Below are 20,557 nucleotides of genomic sequence, written 5' to 3' on the forward strand. Positions count from 1 at the left end.
ATATAAGATCGGATTTTTTTTTTAATTTTTTTTAGAAGGGATATAAACCTTCGTGCCTCAGGACATAATCCAGCCTCTAACTAAAAGTGGTTAGGAAGAAATTTCCCTTATGGCAGGTTATTCTGCAATTGTCAACTAAAAATTTTCTTGCACCTCCCTTTCATCTGGTATTGGCCACTGTCAGGCACAAGATACTGGACTAGGTGAAACACTAGTCTGATAACGTCGGTCCCTATGCTCTCTCAAGCGTCACTTCTCCCATGATACCTATAAGAAATTGGGCAACTAGCAATGTCTGCATAAAGGAGAAGTTGGGGATAGCTGATCTTTTAAAAATCTTGATTGTATGGTTTTCTTTCTCCCTCCCCTGCTCTTCTGTTGCTCCTCTTAGATAATTAGTTCTTTGGGGGCAGGGACTGCATCGTCCTGTATGTTTGGAACAGGCCTTATACTTACGTTCTGCTATTATAAAGCCACCAACAACAGAGAAGAAAAGACAAATGATTTGCTGTTACAAAACGTCTTACCATTAATACAGCAAAATTAGTAGTGTGATTACACCTGCAGCTCAATTCCTGTTTGTTTCCTTCTTTTGTGCAGCCTGTTGTGTTCCAGTCATTTGCACCGTAATCCCAAAAGACACATGCATAATCATGCAGCAGAATTTCCAACGCATTGTACTGTGGATCGGGAATACAAGAAGAAAAACTGGCAACAAACACTTTGCAAAGATACACCAATGAAACTGTGTTTGGTAAAGACTGTTCTTTCTGAAGGGAGAGGTAACACATATACTGAGACGCTTGCGGAGTTTCCAGTCAACTTTATGGGAGATCTTATGTTGAAGACAATTAAGCCTCATGAACTGACAATACACCTCAACTTTCCATTTGAGGGGTAAGAGGATAGTTCAGTCTCCATTTACATCATTGTTGAGACTGCCAACAAACTGCCAATTTGCTGAAATTGTTTTGGTAATTATGACAGAAACACATGTTCAGTGAGAATTGGACAGAATTGGACAGAATTTCACATATGCCAAACAGCAATCATCAGATAACAGTAACACTCAAATGCTGCCAAAGTGAATTGGGTTTGCACTACAACCAAGAGGTAGAAACTTATGCATTCCACTGGGAATCCTACTCCTATATACCAAATGGCTGTTTAATACTTTTAATAAATAAAGCTTGCAATTTTGCATTTTCATAACATCTGTGGAAATTTGCAATTAAAACAGCCCTTTGCATTATTTGTGTATGATAGATGGACTTCAAACATATACAAAGGACTTTGAAATGCTCACATGAATCAATATGAGTGATACTTATTTTCCAATCCACCCAGTTTATGATCTATCATAGTGAATCTTGCTCCATCACATTAATGGGTTTGATCCTCCAAATCTTAGCCACATAAGAAAGGCTTGTAGGAAGAGGCCAAATGTTACCTTCCAGAAAAAAATGCATGTGACATTGGCAGATGAGGTGCCAGCTCATGCCAACATCCCAGGCCTTACTGAACACTTAAAATGAATAGCTGGATGCCAGGCCAATTCACTTGTGTTTTAGTGTAAATCAAAGTGATTGTTAAATCTATAAGAATGCATTTGGTGTTTAAACTTTATCAAAACTAATGGCATGCTGCATGCATTTTTTCACTGTTTTGTATTCTATTATAATGTAATACCAAACATTTACATTGAAGAAGTCTTGTATAATGCAAATAAAGAACTTTAACTGGAAAGCACTAATTCCTGTGCATTTGTAGGCAAGTGGTCATTGTGTATGATGACCAGAGATCAAAGACTCTAAATGCATTCCTCTCTTTCTGCCAGTCAAAGAAAGAGCCCACGTGGGTAGGGACCCTGTCAGCTTGTTTTCTGTGAGAGGAAGATATAAGTATGGACAGAAGGAAGAATTCTTGATCTCTGGACTATTTGGATTCTAACAGGGCAGAATAACTGAACAAGAAGATGGAGATCCCCAGAGTTACTCTGGGTAGCCCTGAGAGACTTTTGGGAAACTGGCAGATTTCTACATCTCTGCTAGTATTTGGAATTATAGACTGTGACTCACCGGTACATATATTTTACCTGCTTTAACTTCTCAATAACTCTTATTTGTTTTTCCTAGCTAATAGGACTTTACTTAATTTGCTATAGAATTGGCTACCAGTCTTGTCTTTGGTATGAGATCTAGGATGCAAATCGACCTGGGTGAGAGACTGGTCTCTGGGGACTGAGTGTAACCTGGTGTTTTGTGATTTTCAGTGTAAGTGACCATTTATCATACAGTCCAGCTTGCCTGGGTGGCAAGATAGACTGGAGTGTCTGTAGGGACTTTTTGTGACTCCACGAGAAGACTATTGTAGTACTTTTGGAGTTCACATTTGGTACTGGGTTGATGAAGTCTAATTACAGAACACACCACCAATTTCGGGTGTCTGCCCTGCTTTTGACAGTCTGCCCTGAGGTAGGCACTTATGGTCCTGAGCCACTCCAGACCGTGTGATAATGCAATCTAAAAATTCAGAAATCACGATCAAATAGGAAATTCACACAGATCACTGCATGCAAAAGGTAATAAACATATAGAACAAGTTTGGGGAGAAGACAATTGAGGCAAAACTTGCAGCTATTTCAAGAGGCACCTGGAGTTATCTCTGAAGAAGGTAGAGTGTAAGGGATATGGTAAAAAAAAAAAAAAAGCAAGTAGAATTCAGGTAACACCCAAAAATGAATAGGTATGTTGGACTGTATTTGGTATGTTATCCTTTTCGTGTTCCCAGAATTTATTATATTATATTTTCTGTAGAGAAATTACTATTTTTGTCCCTCTCAAATTTCTGATTTAGGCTCTGGTCTGTACTTAAGAAGTTTTACCAGCAGAACTATGTCACTTAGGGATGTGATTTTTTTGCTATCGTAGACATGCCAGTAAAAGCTGAGTGCCGAAGCAGTTATGTTAGTATACACAGCTGATCAACGTGCCCTTGATCAACTACCTGAGAAACATATCTAAGAGGACCTAGACCTCTCTCTGTCAGTTGAATAAGTCACAAAAGCCATCAAACAATTGAACTCTGGCAAGGCATCCAAAAAGGATGGAATCCCAACAGAACTGTACAAAGCAGCAAGCCCAAAGGTTATCAAGGTGCTCCACAACATCTTGAGCAGTATCTAGGAGGAAGAAGAAATGCCACAAGACTTCAAGGATGCTACCATTGTATCACTGTTCAAAAACAAAGGCAGCAAAGCTGACTGTGGAAACTACAAAGGCATTACTCTCTTCTGTACAGCAAGGAAAATACTTGCTCGCATTCTCCTGAAGAGACTCTTTGCAAATATATCTGAGGAGAATTTGTCAAAAGTGCAGTGTGGTTTTAGACCAGGTCATAGCTCTATGGACTTATTTTTGTTGTAAGGCAGGTCCAGGAAAAATGTTCAGAGCAAAACACGGACCTTTATTCAGTCTTCATCGACTTGACCAAAGCCTTTGATATGGTCAACAGAGAGGGTCTACGGGCTATTCTACATAAACTGGGCTGCCCAAGAAGGGCCAGTTCCATGATCACATGACAGGACAAGTGCTCTCCAATGATGACTCTTCTGACGCATTCAAAATCTCGAATGGAGTAAAGCAAGGCTGCGTTCACCTTGTACTTTACTTGCATCCTCAGCCATGCCACAAGGGACTTGGCTCAGGGAACATACATCCGCTACCGACTCAATGGCTCCCTCTTTGGTCTTTGAAGATTAAACATTAAAACCAAGATATCGGAGCGACTTCTCATTGAAGCACTCTTTGCAGATGACTGTGCCCTGATGGCCCACAGACATAATGGCCTTCAGGTAATCGCTGACAGATTTTCTGAAGCATCCCAGCTCTTTGGCCTCACCATTAGTCTCGGTAAGACAGAGGTTTTGTTCCAACCTGCACTTCATTCCAATGCTCCGGTGCCAGCCATCTCCATCCAAGGCACAAAGTTGAAAAATGTGGATCAGTTCAAGTATCTGGGCAGTACCATCTTCAGTGATGGTTCCCTTGACAAGGAAATTGCCTTTAGAATAGTAAAGCTAGCCAGGCCCTTGGCCGACTTCAAACAAAAGTCTTCAATAACACAACATCCACCTCTCCACCAAACTGAAGATCTATAGTGAGGTGGTCCTAACATCTCTCCTGTACAGTCCTGAGACATGGACTCTTTATAGACAGCATATTAAACACCTTGAGCAATTTCACATCCGCTCCCTCCACTCAATAATGAGCATTTGCTGGCACGACAGAGTGACCAACAATAAGGTCCTTGAGAGAGCAAACATAACCAGCAATGAGGAAAAGTTGTTGAGAGTGCAACTTAGGTGGACTGGACATCTCATCAGAATGGAAGACCCACTCCCCAAAAACATATCTTGTGTGAGGAGCTGAGGCAGGGCAAAAGAAAGAAGGGTCATCTGTTCAAGTCCTTCAAAGACAGCCTGAAGAGCAGTCTCCAGAGGGCTGGCATTAGCCCCAAAGAACTTGAGCAAATGACTCAGAACAGGACTCACTGGCAGTCTCTGACAAGATCAGCCTGCAACAATTTCGAGCAGTATTGACACAGTTGTCTCCAGGCTGCATGTGAAAGGCGCCATAGAGCTGCACCATCAAACATCATGGATACAGACTTCCCAAACCCTCAGTGCGGCTGATTCTCTGCATCAGCGTTCGGACTTCAGAGTCATATGCGTAGCCACAGATGAGATTCGTGATATCATCATCATTGTTACCGATGGACTACCAACATCACCAGTGTAAGGCACTTACTACAAGTATACGCAAAAAGAAAAGGAGGACTTGTGGCACCTTAGAGACTAACCAATTTATTAGAGCATAAGCTTTCGTGAGCTACAGCTCACTTCCTCAGATGCATATCGTGGAAACTGCAGCAGGCTTTATATATACACAGAGAATATGAAACAATACCTATTCCCACCCCACTGTCCTGCTGGTAATAGCTTATCTAAAGTGATTTCCAGCACAAATCCAGGTTTTCTCACCCTCCACCCCCCCACACAAATTCACTCTCCTGCTGGTGATAGCCCATCCAAAGTGACAACTCTTTACACAATGTGCATGACAATCAAGCTGGGCTATTTCCTGCATAAATCCAGGTTCTCACATCCCCCCACCCCCATACACACACAAACTCACTCTCCTGCTGGTAATAGCTCATCCAAACTGACCACTCTTCAAGTTAAAATCCAAGTTAAACCAGAACATCTGGGGGGGGGGGGGGTAGGAAAAAACAAGAGGAAACAGGCTACCTTGCATAATGACTTAGCCACTCCAAGTCTCTATTTAAGCCTAAATTAATAGTATCCAATTTGCAAATGAATTCCAATTCAGCAGTTTCTCGCTGGAGTCTGGATTTGAAGTTTTTTTGTTTTAAGATAGCGACCTTCATGTCTGTGATCGCGTGACCAGAGAGATTGAAGTGTTCTCCGACTGGTTTATGAATGTTACAATTCTTGACATCTGATTTGTGTCCATTTATTCTTTTACGTAGAGACTGTCCAGTTTGACCAATGTACATGGCAGAGGGGCATTGCTGGCACATGATGGCATATATCACATTGGTGGATGTGCAGGTGAACGAGCCTCTGATAGTGTGGCTGATGTTATTAGGCCCTGTGATGGTGTCCCCTGAATAGATATGTGGGCACAGTTGGCAACGGGCTTTGTTGCAAGGATAAGTTCCTGGGTTAGTGGTTCTGTTGTGTGGTATGTGGTTGTTGGTGAGTATTTGCTTCAGGTTGCGGGGCTGTCTGTAGGCAAGGACTGGCCTGTCTCCCAAGATTTGTGAGAGTGTTGGGTCATCCTTTAGGATAGGTTGTAGATCCTTAATAATGCGTTGGAGGGGTTTTAGTTGGGGGCTGAAGGTGACGGCTAGTGGCGTTCTGTTATTTTCTTTGTTAGGCCTGTCCTGTAGTAGGTAACTTCTGGGAACTCTTCTGGCTCTATCAATCTGTTTCTTTACTTCAGCAGGTGGGTATTGTAGTTGTAAGAAAGCTTGACAGAGATCTTGTAGGTGTTTGTCTCTGTCTGAGGGGTTGGAGCAAATGCGGTTGTATCGCAGAGCTTGGCTGTAGACGATGGATCGTGTGGTGTGGTCAGGGTGAAAGCTGGAGGCATGCAGGTAGGAATAGCGGTCAGTAGGTTTCCGGTATAGGGTGGTGTTTATGTGATAGTTTATTTCACTTTACCTAACTGGAAAAAGCTATGCCAGTATCAGCACAGTTATACCAGTGTACATTACGCAGCTTTGCCTTTTTAACTATACCAGCGTAGTTAAAGCAGCTGAACTTTTAAGTGTAGACAAGTCCTCTTCTGTCTGGGTGGCATCCCTCCCATGCCAATAACGGAACAATGATAGAATTATGTTGTTCTTTTGAAGACTAAAAAAGAATAAAGGTAAAGGAGCCCTAGAGCCTTTTAAAAACTGTAAACTTCATACCTTCTATGAATGCAGCGACAACACTGAGGGGATAGAGATGGTCATTTACTATATGTTTCTCTAGTGCCTGCCTAGTCTGGTTGTGGGCAGTAGGTGCTATGGCAATTGAAATGGTAAATAATTGGGGCTGCAACATTCTCTAGAATACGCTCTCTCTCAGTTCTATTTGTAAGAGGACTCACCTTTGGCTTGAAGACTATTTTAACATCGTTGACTGTTGCATTAGCAACATTGCCAGAGATAACTTGTTTAGTATGATTAAAATGAGTCTTGTAATTTTTTGATTGGAAAAATTTGTCATTTTGATACAAGACAAAGCCAATACGTCTATTTCCAGATGAACCTACATTGGGCAAAGAGAAAAGAGATGTAGGGTCACAGATACCTCATGGAACAGATTATTATAGAAGTAGATGATAGCAACTCCTATATTTAGCTTGCCTAACACTTCCATTGTAAAAGATCCTTTGAGAAGCTCTTACGCCTCCATTATACACAGCAAGCCTTAATATTTGTAAGGGAAACCCTTTGAGCTAAGGAAGTACCTTTTCTCTACCCCATGAGATTCTAGTCAGCTTTTGCTGAGACATTAACTGTTAAATAAAATCACCGTTTCCTTTCTCAGAGTTGCATGCCCTGGAGCAATTTTGGCAGTCTGCAAGAAATAATAACTATATGCATGAACATTCCCAATTGCCAGGTTCACAACGATTACAAAGCCACAGCAATAGAATCAGACATGGTGCTGGGAATACGTGAAAACTGCCAGAGCAGCTATAGGGATGGGGGAGAAGAGGTCCTGGTCTCTTCCCCTCAGACCCAGCACATGGCCTCAGTGGCTCATGCACTATATGTGAAAGGAACGGGGATAGATGGCTCTGCCCCCAATATACACCTTCTCTGCACAGCATCTGGCCCCAGCAGTTTATTCCCATTTTCTGGAGACACCTCATGGAGCAAGTTCTCACCCAAGAGCTAAGCAAGGCTGAGCTCCATCCTTCTGCTCCCAATACAGCACATTCACCCAGGGGTCCATCCTGCCCCTCTGGGATAAAAGCCTTCTCTTTCTGCCAACTAATATAGTTAAACCTGTATCTCAAGAACTCCTGCTGCAGTCTATGCTGCAGTGCAGAAGGCTCAGGGTGGGGTTTTTTACAGTTGCACATAGTAGAATTTGTATTTACCTTTTCAATTTAAGAAAACCTAGGAAATTACATACAAAAACTACTTTAAAAAGGCTTTTTACAATGTATTAACTTAAACAACAAATTAAAGTCATAATATTAACAAAAATAGAGAAAAATATTGCAAACAGAGAAAAATGCTAATATATCAGTCTGCAGACTGCATCTCCTTTAGGATGGGGAAGGTAGAGCAGTGCTGCAGAATTGTCTCTCTTAGGGTGAACAAGACTGTGAAAATAATAAGAGCTACAGAGCAATTAGATCACACTGGTTTAGAGTCTTCCAGTGTATTTAATTATTTGTATAGCACCTTTTACTAGTATCAAATCAACAAATAAGCAAATAAGCAGATGTGACATTATAGAAGTTAAGAGACAGATGGACATCTGTGAAAAGAACTTCTAAAAGTGGAATTATTTTTTAAAAACTGTATACTTGTAATGATGATGAGGAAAGACAGTAGCTGTTGTGAAAGTAGAATGAATTATATTGAAATTATAATTCATTAGAGAAATGCTGCTTGAAGGGTTTGTTGAAATATAGTTGTCAGGAAGAGAAACATCAAGGAGTGTGAGACAATGGGTCCTCAAACTAATTAACTTAGAGCTTCTACTGAGCTAGGAGATTGGTAAACGTTAGTATGCTAATAAGATATGTATGTATATTTGTCAGTTTCTGCTTCTTTTTGTCTCTTATGTTAAATTGGCTTTGGCTTATCTGTTTAAATAAGTTAGCTTGAGCTTTTGCAGGAGGCTCACATATCTGGGTGCATTGCCAAAGCGCTTTGCTAATAAACAGAGTGGTCTGACAAATTCTGTAAGTCTTGAATCTGACTTTGACACTGTTTTAACCAGTTCTCCAGGGTTCATTGTTAAGTCTTCCACCGCACAAAGAGCAGAAGACGTACTTTTTTTTTTAGCCTAGATGATTTTATTCAGATAAAGGAAAACAACAAGAAAAGAGAGAACAGATATAAAGTCTGTATTTGAAGGAGAACACAATAGCTCAATTGGTAACATTCTGCAACTGAAATTACATTAAAAATGGTTAAAAGAATGTTATTATTTAGGTTACAAAGTCAAGCACTTGAAAATTAGGAAATGCCAGATCTATGTTTGATAAGACAACTTTAATATTGTCCTTTTGTGCATCCCTCCTGTTTACTGAATGAGGCAGGCGTCCTGTGGAAAAAAATGGTTTGTAATTATGAAATTCATCATGAACTAATCAAATTGTAATCATGAAATTAAAGTCCATACCATAATAAATATACACAGAATTAAGAATTAAGGTTACACAGGAAATTGTCTATCTGTCATTTCCTAACTTTTGAGTGCTTGACTTTGAAATAAAACGCCACGCTTTTACGTGCAACTGTGACAATCCCCCTATCGTGCATCATTTGAAACTAGACTGTCCTGTACCACAGCACAGACTTCTACACCACTGGAGCTACCAGACTAAAACAGCCTTTTACTGCTATTACCTCTGTAATCCTCAGGGGAGGGACTGGGCTGCCCTAGCTCTCTCTCTCTCCCATACCATCCTTACAGCTGCTCCAGCACCGCCCAGGTGTTCCCAGTGCTGAACTGCGTGTGTGTGTGAGGTAATGCTGATGCTGATGCTTTGGTAGCAGCAGAGGCCTAGCACTTTGGAATGTTCATGTCACCATTATTGTGGCAAGTTGTCATCATTTCCCTGAGGAACATAAGGGCAGCGTCAATTGTCAAATATGTGTACCTCAGCAAAACCTGAACAGATGTTCACAGGAATAAGAAAAGACATTTCTCTCTAGCCCCAGGCATTTCCCACTGCCATATTTCAGAAGCCTGCTGCAAACAATTGAGGTGTTAGAACTTGTTTTTTAAAAAGGTCTTAAGGAATGTTATGAAGGAAAACCTTAGGCAACCTAAATATAGGGGTCACTCCCAGTTTAATGAAACATAAAGTGGCCACTGTCCCTGCAGCAGACAAACAGACTACTCAATATTTAAAGATGCAGTACACCAAAAACAAAATGACCTTTTTGCTTTCTATATATACACTACATTTAATAAGTTTTCTTATAATTTAATAAAGAATCAGACTAGTGACAAACTGAAGTTAGAGACTCCCTCATGTCAGAAATTAATTACTTATCTGTAGCAGAAAATAATTACTTATCTATATCTACCAATCAAAATGGCCTTTCTTTTTAAGAAAGAATTTTCTTTTTAAGCTTACATGGTAGTAGTCTGTAGTTTTGGAGCAGAAATTTTTAGTCCAACCTCTAATGGAGATGTGTAATTTAGTGGTTCACTTTGGAGACTGTAGCTCTGTAACCACACATTCATTACAGTTATAAAAACTCAGGCCATGTTACAGGTAAGTCAGCAGTGATTCACAAATAAGGTCACACAGTTAGCTTTGCCATGTACACTTCTTGTTCTATGATATGTGCCCTAATATATGTACATAAAAAGACATCTTTTCATAGATTTTAGTCAAAGGAGTGTGAGAACACTTTTGTGCAGAATTTGCCCAGCACTAGGTTTTGGGGAAGAGAAGAGTGTACTTACTGTTCTTTGTAAGGTTGATCAGTATTTGAACTTCTATATTGTTGGCATTGTTAGAGTCATTTTCAGCTACATTAATATTTTCAGACTGTAAACTTCCTGATGCTGTGTAGGCAAGAGTCACCAAAGAATTTGTACGAATTGTTAGAATTTGTAAAAATGTGCTCATTGTCCTTATAATTCCCACAAAGCAAATAAGCTTACCTGTCTGTGCAGAGAAAAAAGCTATAGTTGAATCTGGATTCAATGAAATGTTCTGAACTGCAATGTTGGGCTGAACAGCAAAGTCATTCAAAGAGAAATTTTCCAGTGTCTTTGTGAGGCTGCATTGAAGTAAGGAATGGTGTAAATGTCTTTACCACTGTAAAGTATATCAGAATATAGAGCCTGTCTGCCCTCCCTCAGTGACTTCAAATTTGTTCCATAGAGTATAGGACAGGGTAGAATTTGGCCAAAAATCTCTTATTCTAATGGGCCAAATCCCATTACTGTTGAAGTCAATGGGAGATTTGCCTTTGACTTCAGTGGAATTAGGATTTGGCCTTTTATGCATCAAGGAGGAAAATCTAGAATATTGCTACAAGTTAATAGTTGGTTAGATAACTTGGATATTTTTTTCCAAGTGTGTTGATGTGTTCAGGAACCTGCTCCTTCAAGGAGACAACTTACTAGCATGCTAGTAACTCTCCTTTTCCATTCTCTGGATATCCTACTAGTAATAATAATGCTTCCCACTTCTATGATTCCTTTCATACAAGAACCTCTAAGTGTTTATTAATATTCATTAAGGTCCACATCATCCCAGCAGGTAGGGTAAGAACACCTATTCCCATTGTACAGACAGGGAAAGCGAGGCACTGGTTAATTGACTGGCGCAAGGTGACACAGCAAATCACTGGCAAAGCTGGGAACTGAATGCAGGTAACCTGACTTGTCATCCCCAACTCTAGACCTCACTGTCTCCAGATTAGGAAAACTGGGCCAACTTCATTCATCCCTGGGGTAACTCTTCTGAGTTGGTGGAGTTACCCTGGAGATTAATTTGTCCCACTATGTTCCATTTTTAATCTTAAATGGATGGACATGTTTAGTTTTACCAAATTTAATAGAAACAGAAATTGTAATTACCCTGCTGTAATATTAGTAAGGGTCTCGTTTGCAGAGTTGAATTCACTCACTCTGGCATCCAAAAGTTGGCTAACTGTAGCCACTGCAGCCTCTATAGCATTCTGACAAACAGAAAAGAGGGAAATATTCAGTAGGAATGGTATACGAACTCACTTCTTTTAATACGCTGTATTGTGATAGAATATTTTGTTAACACTTGCCTTAATCAAAATGAAATAGAATAAGTAACCCTCTTCTCCCCAGCCCTGTCTGCCTCGCCTTCCATCCCTTCCTTTTTCTTTCCATTTAGCTGATCCCCTCCTAAATAAATTCCCCCAAAATAAACAAATGAACAAACAAACAAGACAAACAAACTCCTAATGTGGAACTAACATAATATTTAGTGACGGCAGGTTTCAGAGTGGTAGCCGTGTTAGTCTGTAACAGCAAAAAGAACGAGGAGGACTTGTGGCACCTTAGAGACTAACAAATTTATTTGGGCATAAGCTTTCATGGGCTAATACCCACTTCATCAGATGCATGCAGTGGAAAATACAGTAGGAAGATAAAAATACAGAGAACATGAAAAAATGGGGGTTGTCGTACCAACTCTAACGAGACTAATCAATTAAGGTGGGCTATTATCAGCAGGAGAAAAAAATCTTTTGTAGTGATAATCAGGATGGCCCATTTCAAACAGTTGACAAGAAGGTGTGAGTAACAGTAGGGGAAAAATTAGCATGGGGAAATAGTTTTTAGTTTGTGTAGTGACCCATCCACTCCCAGTTGTTATTCAAGCCTAATTTAATGGTGTCCAGTTTGCAAATTAATTCCAGGTCCGCAGTTTCTCGTTGGAGTCTGTTTTTGAAGTTTTTTTGTTGAAGAATTGCGACTTTTAGGTCTGTAACTGAGTGTCCAGGGAGGTTGAAGTGTTCTCTGACTGGTTTTTGAATGTTGTAATTCTTGACGTCTGATTTGTGTCCATTCATTCTTTTGCGTAGAGACTGTCCGGTTTGGCCAATGTACATGGCAGAGGGGCATTACTGTTACTCACACCTTCTTGTCAACTGTTTGAAATGGGCCATCCTGATTATCACTACAAAAGTTTTTTTTCCTCCTGCTGATAATAGCCCACCTTAATTGATTAGTCTCGTTAGAGTTGGTACAATAACCCCCATTTTTTCATGTTCTCTGTATATATATCTTCCTACTGTATTTTCCTCTGCATGCATCTATGAAGTGGGTTTTAACCCACGAAAGCTTATGCCCAAATAAATTTGTTAGTCTCTAAGGTGCCACAAGTTCTCCTTGTTCTTATAACATTTAGAGGCATTTTGCTTATGTGTTATACCCTTTCCCCCACCTTGTGTGTTGTGTCTATCCTGTCTATTTAGAGTGTAATCTCTTCAGGACAGGGACCATTTACTACTCTGTTTATGAAGTGCCTAGCACAATGGGGCCCCACTCTTGGTTGGCCTTTAGGGACTACCGTAATAAACCTGTTAAATAAAAATGTTAAATAAAAATGAGCTATTACTAGGGAAAAAAGGCTTTGAGCCAACGGATGCATAGGCCCCTCACATTATTCGAATGTAGATAGGCAAAAAAAAAAAGGTTAATGTAGGACATCAGGTTCAGTTGATGCCAATATTTGAATTTCAAATGCACAAAATTTAAAGTGATTGATAGAGATGAATCCACCATGTTATCCCAGAAACTGAGATAGGGACATTCCACTAAGATGCTTGAGATCTGAACTCAGATGCACTGTTTAATAGCTCAATGTATCGCAACTAGATTAGATACTTGGGTTTTGTTGTTGTTTTTTATTAAGTGAAACCAAAAAGACTGATTTTCCATGGGGCTAGGAAAAGTGTCCCAAACATCCTACTATATCCTATTAAGCCATAAAACAAAATACTTTTTTAGTCTTGGTGATTCTCACCTTAGAATCATTTTTCAGAATCTGCTCTGCAATATTAGCAGCACGAGAGATGTTCTCGGTGGTCAGTTTCTCCGGCACAGAAGTAAGGATCTGGGTATTACTGGCAATGGTCTCTAAGTCGACGTGACTGCGTAACTGTTAGAAAAATGGTACATCACACAAAGAAAATATGAGGGAAAACAGTGGCCATTTTTATACCCATTCTCTAATGAAATAAAAGAATAGCAGGTTCACAGCCAAATTATTTGCTCTATAAACTGACACAGCTCCTATTAACTCAATAGCTCTGTGCCAGCTTACATCAGCAAGCAGAGAATTTGGCCCACTGTACACAGTCACTTCTCCCACTCATAGAAACACAATAAGATCTTGTCTAGATGACTAAAGGTATGTTTACACTGCAATAAAAGACCCAAGGCTGGCCTGGGTCAGCTGACTTGGGCTTGCGGGGGAGGGGAGGGGACCTTGGGCTGTGGAGCTGTAAAATTACACAGTAGGTGTTTGGGCTTGGGCTGGGCTGGAGCCCAGGTTCTGAGAACTTGCGGGTCTTTTATCATTGTAGACCTACCCTGAGCTTCTGAATCCATGGACTTCTGTAGCCCCTTCCACTCACAATGTGTGCTACATAAACAGAATTAGATTTGAAACGACTTTAGGAAGCCACCAGAAGAACAAAGGAAACACCATACTAGAGTAGCTTAGTCCTTCTCTAAGTAGTTCTAGTATGACTGATAAATCTTTAAATGATAACACTTGAGTGAAGCTCTGAGATATAAAATGCATTATGTGCATGTTACATACAAACATGAACATTATTGAGGTTGCAAAATTAAGCACTCAAATAGGAAATGTCAGAATTAACATTGCCCATGCAAACTTAATTTCCCCCCCACCCCCATGTACTGTTTGTGATAGATACCATTGTGATACAATCTTTAATTACATGATCACATACTATTTTTGGCACAGGACCCCTGCCTCATTCAGGGGCTGGACCTTCTCTGCGGGGTGAGTCAGGCTTATGTAGTAAAGGAGGTTGTTGTCTGCAGGACCCCTGCTTCATTTGTTGCAGAAGTTGGAAAGGGTGTAGTGAAGGAGGCAGGAGACTGACGGAAAAGAGGATGATCTCATGGTTATGACAGCTGAATGCTGACCTAGATAATTGGATTCATGTGCCCGTATGCCTTATTTACTGCACACTATTTAAACCCTGCCCTGGATATAGTATTAATTTCTCATGGCACTTATCACTATTATATCTGTGTGCTTCCAAATCCTTAGTTTATTTTCAGATTATCCCTATGTTACAGATGGGGTACTGAAACACAAAGATTACGGTCAGAAATATCCACCAATTTGGGGTTCCCAACTTGAGACTCCTATGACCTGATTTTTTCAGAGTACTTACCATTGAGAGTACAGGAGAAACAGTCTGGGTTATGTGCCTTTAAAAGGTGGTAATTCCTGATCATTGCAGATATAGATTTCCCGAATTTTCCATCATCATTTGTAACTGAAAAATGCTGAGTTTTCTTTAAAATTCACTATGTGGCAGTATAACTTCAAAAATTAAAAAAAATATTGTGGGCAACAATTTAAACTGAAAACACAAGTACAGAGCCTTTGATATTACTATTATTACTAGTCGTAAAAATTTATATTATGGTAGCTCCCTGAGGCCCCAGTCTGACACTGTTCAGAAGAAGAGAGACAAACCCTGCCCTGATAGGCTCACGATCTAAAGATGCAAACAGAACAAGGATAGCGTTGGTGATAGTACCTGGGAGCAAATAAACATGATGAAGAATTGGCACATCTTTGCTAGTTACATGGATTGTAGCTTTTTTGTTTTGTTTTATTTTGTTTTAAACTGGAGTTGAGATAGGGAAGTAGTGAGTAGGAAAAGAAAAAAGGGGAAAACACTATAAAGCAAAAAGAGTACAACACCTCTAAAAGAAGGGCTGTTTCTTTATATGTTCAAAGCACAGATCCCATTGACTTTAATTTGCAGCTCTGGGTGCTCAGCACTTCTGCAAATCAGACCCCACGGTCTCAAGCTGGGCAACAGAAAAAGAGGAACACACAACTCGGGATCTCCTGTGAAAAGTCTGGTTTCAGTGACTTGCCCAGCATCACATAGGAACTCTGTGGCAGAGGCAAGGATAGAATCCAATTCTTTAAGACAGTATTTACCTATGAGAACATCATTTCTGTTCCTGCAATCCACACCCTCATTCACTACTGTGACAGGGTCAGGCCAGATGGCTCCAGGAGACTAATAGAAGGCAGATATATTAGCCCCCAGTTAAGTAGGTCCCTTTTCCCTGGGTAAGGTAACAGGAAAGGTTCCGGAACAATCAGGAACCTCTGGAGACAATTAAGACAGACAGGCTGATTAGAACACCTGCAGCCAATCAAGAAGCAGCTAGAATCAATTAAGGCAGGCTAATCAGGGCACCTGGGTTTTAAAAAGGAGCTCACTTCAGTTTGTGGTGCGCATGTAAGGAGCTGGAAGCAAGAGGCACTAGGAGCTGAGAGTGAGAACGTGGACTGTTGGAGGACTGAGAAGTACAAGCATTATCAGACACCAGGAGGGAGGTCCTATGGTGAGGATAAAGAAGGTGTTGGGAGGAGGCCATGGGGAAGTAGCCCAGGGAGATGTAGCTGTCACACAGCTGTTCCAGGAGGCACTCTAGACAGCTGCATTCCACAGGGCCCAGGGCTGGAACCCGGAGTAGAGGGCAGGCCCGGGTTCCCCCCAAACCTCCTGACTCCAAGTCAGACACAGGAGGAGTTGACCTGGACTGTGGGTTCACAAAAACAGCCAGACTGAGGGCTGCCGTGAAGCTCCAAGGAGAGCAAATCCACCAATAAGCGCAAGACCCACCAAAGTAGAGGAGGAACTTTGTCACACTACACACTTTCCAACTTCTACCATAATTGAGGCAGAGATCTTATAGGGTACATCTACACAGCAAAAAAAATCCCATGGCAGCAAATCTCAGAACTTGGGTCAACTGACTCATGCTTGCAGAGCTCGCACTACAGGGCTAAACATAGCCCTGTAGACATTTGGGCTCAGACAGGAGAGTCTGAAAGCCAGGGTTGCAACCCTAGCCCAAATGTCTACACTGCTATTTTTAGCCCCTAGACTAATCCCAAGTCAATTGACCAAGGCTGTGACATGTGCTGCCATGTTTGTTTGTTTGTTTTTGAAGTGTAGATGTACCCATTGACAACAGTCTCCTTCACTGTATAACCCTGATTCATCCCCAGAGCAGGTCCATCCTGTGCAATGAATGATGCAGGGGTCATGTGGAAAAATAGTATGTGATCATATAATTAAAGACTGTATCATAATGCACATACAACAATGGGACTGAATTAGGTTTTCACATGCAACTGTGATTAATCCTGGCATTTCCTAATTTATGTGTGCTTGATTTTGCAAGCTTAATGTTCTTTTAACATCATTTTTTTTAATGTAACTTATATAAGGGCTGATCAAAAATTTACCGTCAAAATTTAGGTTTGATGGAAAATTGGGTTGAGAAAACAGAAATTTTTCACAGAAAGTATCAGCTTTCCACAGACTTTTTTTAACTTTTCCATCAAAAAACTGAAAAGCTGAAAACCAAACACATTTCAGTCAAAAAACCTAAAAATGTATGTTTTTAAACAAGAACTTTTACAGAAGAAACTATAACCTAAACTGAAACAAGGAGTAAGATGTGAAAGAGTCCTAATAGGGAATGTAGTCCATCCCTAGGCCAGTGGGTGTTTGCTCCTTACGTTATGTTCCCCAGTGCTATATCCACTAGCTTTCAGAGGCTCAAGTGACTTTCACTACTTCCTTTGGAAAAATATTGTACAATCTGACCTTACCATTTGGTAACTATCCTGATATTCTGCCTATATTCATCCCATTACTCCTGATGTGACCAGCCTGAACAAGTCATTTTCTTCCTTGATGTTTACACCCTTCAAATACATGTAAGCATTTATAATATCCATTCTACATCAGATTTGGCTGTGCTGTACATTAGTATTAGATTTTAATTTTTCAACATAAATTGGTTCCTCCAGCCCCTTGATATGTTCTGTTTCTGTTCTTTAAATCCCCTCCAGTTTGTTCTCTACCACCTGCTACTGAGCCCTGGTCTACACTAGAACTTTAGGTCGAATTTAGCAGCATTAAATCGATGTAAACCTGTACCCGTCCACACGATGAAGCCCTTTATTTCGACTTAAAGGGCTCTTAAAATCGATTTCCTTACTCCACCCCTGACAAGTGGATTAGCGCTTAAATCGGCCTTGCCGGCTCGAATTTGGGGTACTGTGGACACAATTCAACGGTATTGGCCTCCAGGAGCTATCCCAGAGTGCTCCATTGTGACCGCTCTGGACAGCACTCTCAACTCAGATGCACTGGCCAGGTAGACAGGAAAAGAACCGCGAACTTTTGAATCTCATTTCCTGTTTGGCCAGCGTGGCAAGCTGCAGGTGATCGTGCAGAGCTCAGCAGCAGAGGTGACCATGATGGAGTCCCAGAATCACAAAAGAGCTCCAGCATGGACCGAACGGGAGGTACGGGATCTGATCACTGTATGGGGAGAGGAATCCGTGCTATCAGAACTCCGTTCCAGTTTTCGAAATGCCAAAACCTTTGTCAAAATCTCCCAGGGCATGAAGGACAGAGACCATAACAGGGACCCGAAGCAGTGCCGCGTGAAACTGAAGGAGCTGAGGCAAGCCTACCAGAAAACCAGAGAGGCGAACGGCCGCTCCGGGTCAGAGCCCCAAACATGCCGCTTCTATGATGAGCTGCATGCCATTTTAGGGGGTTCAGCCACCACTACCCCAGCCGTGTTGTTTGACTCCTTCAATGGAGATGGAGGCAATATGGAAGCAGGTTTTGGGGACGAAGAAGAAGATGAGGAGGAGGAGGAGGTTGTAGATAGCTCACAGCAAGCAAACGGAGAAACCGGTTTTCCCGACAGCCAGGAACTGTTTCTCACCCTGGACCTGGAGCCAGTACCCCCCGAACCCACCCAAGGCTGCCTCCTGGACCCAGCAGGCGGAGAAGGGACCTCCGGTGAGTGTACCTTTTAAAATACTATACATGGTTTAAAAGCAAGCATGTGAAAGGATTACTTTGCCCTGGCATTCGCGGCTCTCCTGGATGTACTCCCAAAGCCTTTGCAAAAGGTTTCTGGGGAGGGCAGCCTTATTGCGTCCTTCATGGTAGGACACTTTACCACTCCAGGCCAGTAACACGTACTCGGGAATCATTGTAGAACAAAGCATTGCAGTGTATGTTTGCTGGCGTTCAAACAACATCTGTTCTTTATCTCTCTGTGTTATCCTCAGGAGAATGAGATATAATTCATGGTCACCTGGTTGAAATAGAGTGCTTTTCTTAAGGGGACACTCAGAGGAGCCCATTCCTGCTGGGCTGTTTGCCTGTGGCTAAACAGAAATGTTCCCCGCTGTTAGCCACAGGGAGGGGGGAAGGTTGAGGGGGTAGCCACGCGGTGGGGGGAGGCAAAATGCGACCTTGTAATGAAAGCACATGTGCTATGTATGTAATGTTAACAGCAAGGGTTACCCTGAAAGAGTGTAGCCACTGTTTTATAAGATGTGTCTTTTTAAATACCACTGTCCCTTTTTTTTTTCTCCACCAGCTGCATGTGTTTCAATGATCACAGGATCTTCTCCTTCCCAGAGGCTAGTGAAGCTTAGAAAGAAAAAAAAACGCACTCGAGATGAAATGTTCTCCGAGCTCATGCTGTCCTCCCACACTGACAGAGCACAGACGAATGCGTGGAGGCAAATAATGTCAGAGAGCAGGAAAGCACAAAATGACTGGGAGGAGAGGTGGCGGGCTGAAGACGGTAAGTGGCGGGCTGAAGAGAGTAAGTGGCGAGCTGAAGAGAGGGCTGAAGCTCAAATGTGGCGGCAGCGTGATGAGAGGAGGCAGGATTCAATGCTGAGGCTGCTGGAGGACCAAACCAGTATGCTCCAGTGTATGGTTGAGCTGCAGCAAAGGCAGCTGGAGCACAGACTGCCACTATAGCCCCTGTGTAACCAACCACCCTCCTCCCCAAGTTCCATAGCCTCCACACCCAGATGCCCAAGAATGTGGTGGGGGGGCTACCGGCCAACCAGCCACTCCGCCACAGAGGATTGCCCAAAAAAAGAAGGCTGTCATTCAATAAATTTTAAAGTTGTAAACTTTTAAAGTGCTGTGTGGCATTTTCCTTCCCTCCTCCACCACCCCTCCTGGGCTACCTTGGTAGTCATCCCCCTATTTGTGTGATGAATGAATAAAGAATGCATGAATGTGAAGCAACAATGACTTTATTGCCTCTGCAAGCGGTGATTGAAGGGAGGAGGGGAGGGTGGTTAGCTTACAGGGAAGTAGAGTGAACCAAGGGGCGGGGGGTTTCATCAAGGAGAAACAAACAGAACTTTCACACCGTAGCCTGGCCAGTCATGAAACTGGTTTTCAAAGCTTCTCTGATGCGTACCGTGCCCTCCTGTGCTCTTCTAACCGCCCTGGTGTTTGGCTGCACGTAACCAGCAGCCAGGCGATTTGCCTCAACCTCCCACCCCGCCATAAATTTCTCCCCCTTACTCTCACAGATATTGTGGAGCACACAGCAAGCAGTAATAACAGTGGGAATACTGGTTTTGCTGAGGTCTAAGCAAGTCAGTAAACTGCGCCAGCGTGCCTTTAAACGTCCAAATGCACATTCTACCACCATTCTGCACTTGCTCAGGCTGTAGTTGAACAGCTCCTGACTACTGTCCAGGCTGCCTGTGTACGGCTTCATGAGCCATGGCATTAAGGGGTAGGCTGGGTCCCCAAGGATACATATAGTCATTTCAACATCCCCAACAGTTATTTTCTGGTCTGGGAATAAAGTCCCTTCCTGCAGCTTTTGAAACAGACCAGAGTTCCTGAAGATGCGAGTGTCATGTACCTTTCCCGGCCATCCCACGTTGATGTTGGTGAAACGTCCCTTGTGATCCACCAGAGCTTGCAGCACTATTGAAAAGTACCCCTTGCGGTTTATGTACTCGCCGGCTTGGTGCTCCGGTGCCAAGATAGGGATATGGGTTCCGTCTATGGTCCCACCACAGTTAGGGAATCCCATTGCAGCAAAGCCATCCACTATGACCTGCACATTTCCTAGGGTCACTACCCTTGATATCAGCACATCTTTGATTGCGTGGGCTACTTGCATCACAGCAGCCCCCACAGT

The 20,557-nt window shown here is 42.0% G+C and overlaps 1 protein-coding gene across 1 annotated transcript in view; it reads right to left on the reverse strand.

Annotated features, from left to right (window-relative positions):
• ADGRG7 (adhesion G protein-coupled receptor G7) overlaps positions 1–20,557 on the reverse strand; it is a 58,814-nt gene that overhangs the window by 16,474 nt on the left and 21,783 nt on the right. The window contains 6 exon segments of the mRNA XM_073330657.2: positions 528–680; positions 6,681–6,841; positions 10,241–10,342; positions 10,442–10,560; positions 11,366–11,466; positions 13,290–13,424. Coding sequence (XP_073186758.2) covers positions 528–680; positions 6,681–6,841; positions 10,241–10,342; positions 10,442–10,560; positions 11,366–11,466; positions 13,290–13,424 — 771 coding nt within the window.

The sequence above is a fragment of the Lepidochelys kempii genome, chromosome 1, assembly GCF_965140285.1.
Source record: "Lepidochelys kempii isolate rLepKem1 chromosome 1, rLepKem1.hap1, whole genome shotgun sequence".
Lineage (NCBI taxonomy): Eukaryota > Metazoa > Chordata > Testudines > Cheloniidae > Lepidochelys > Lepidochelys kempii.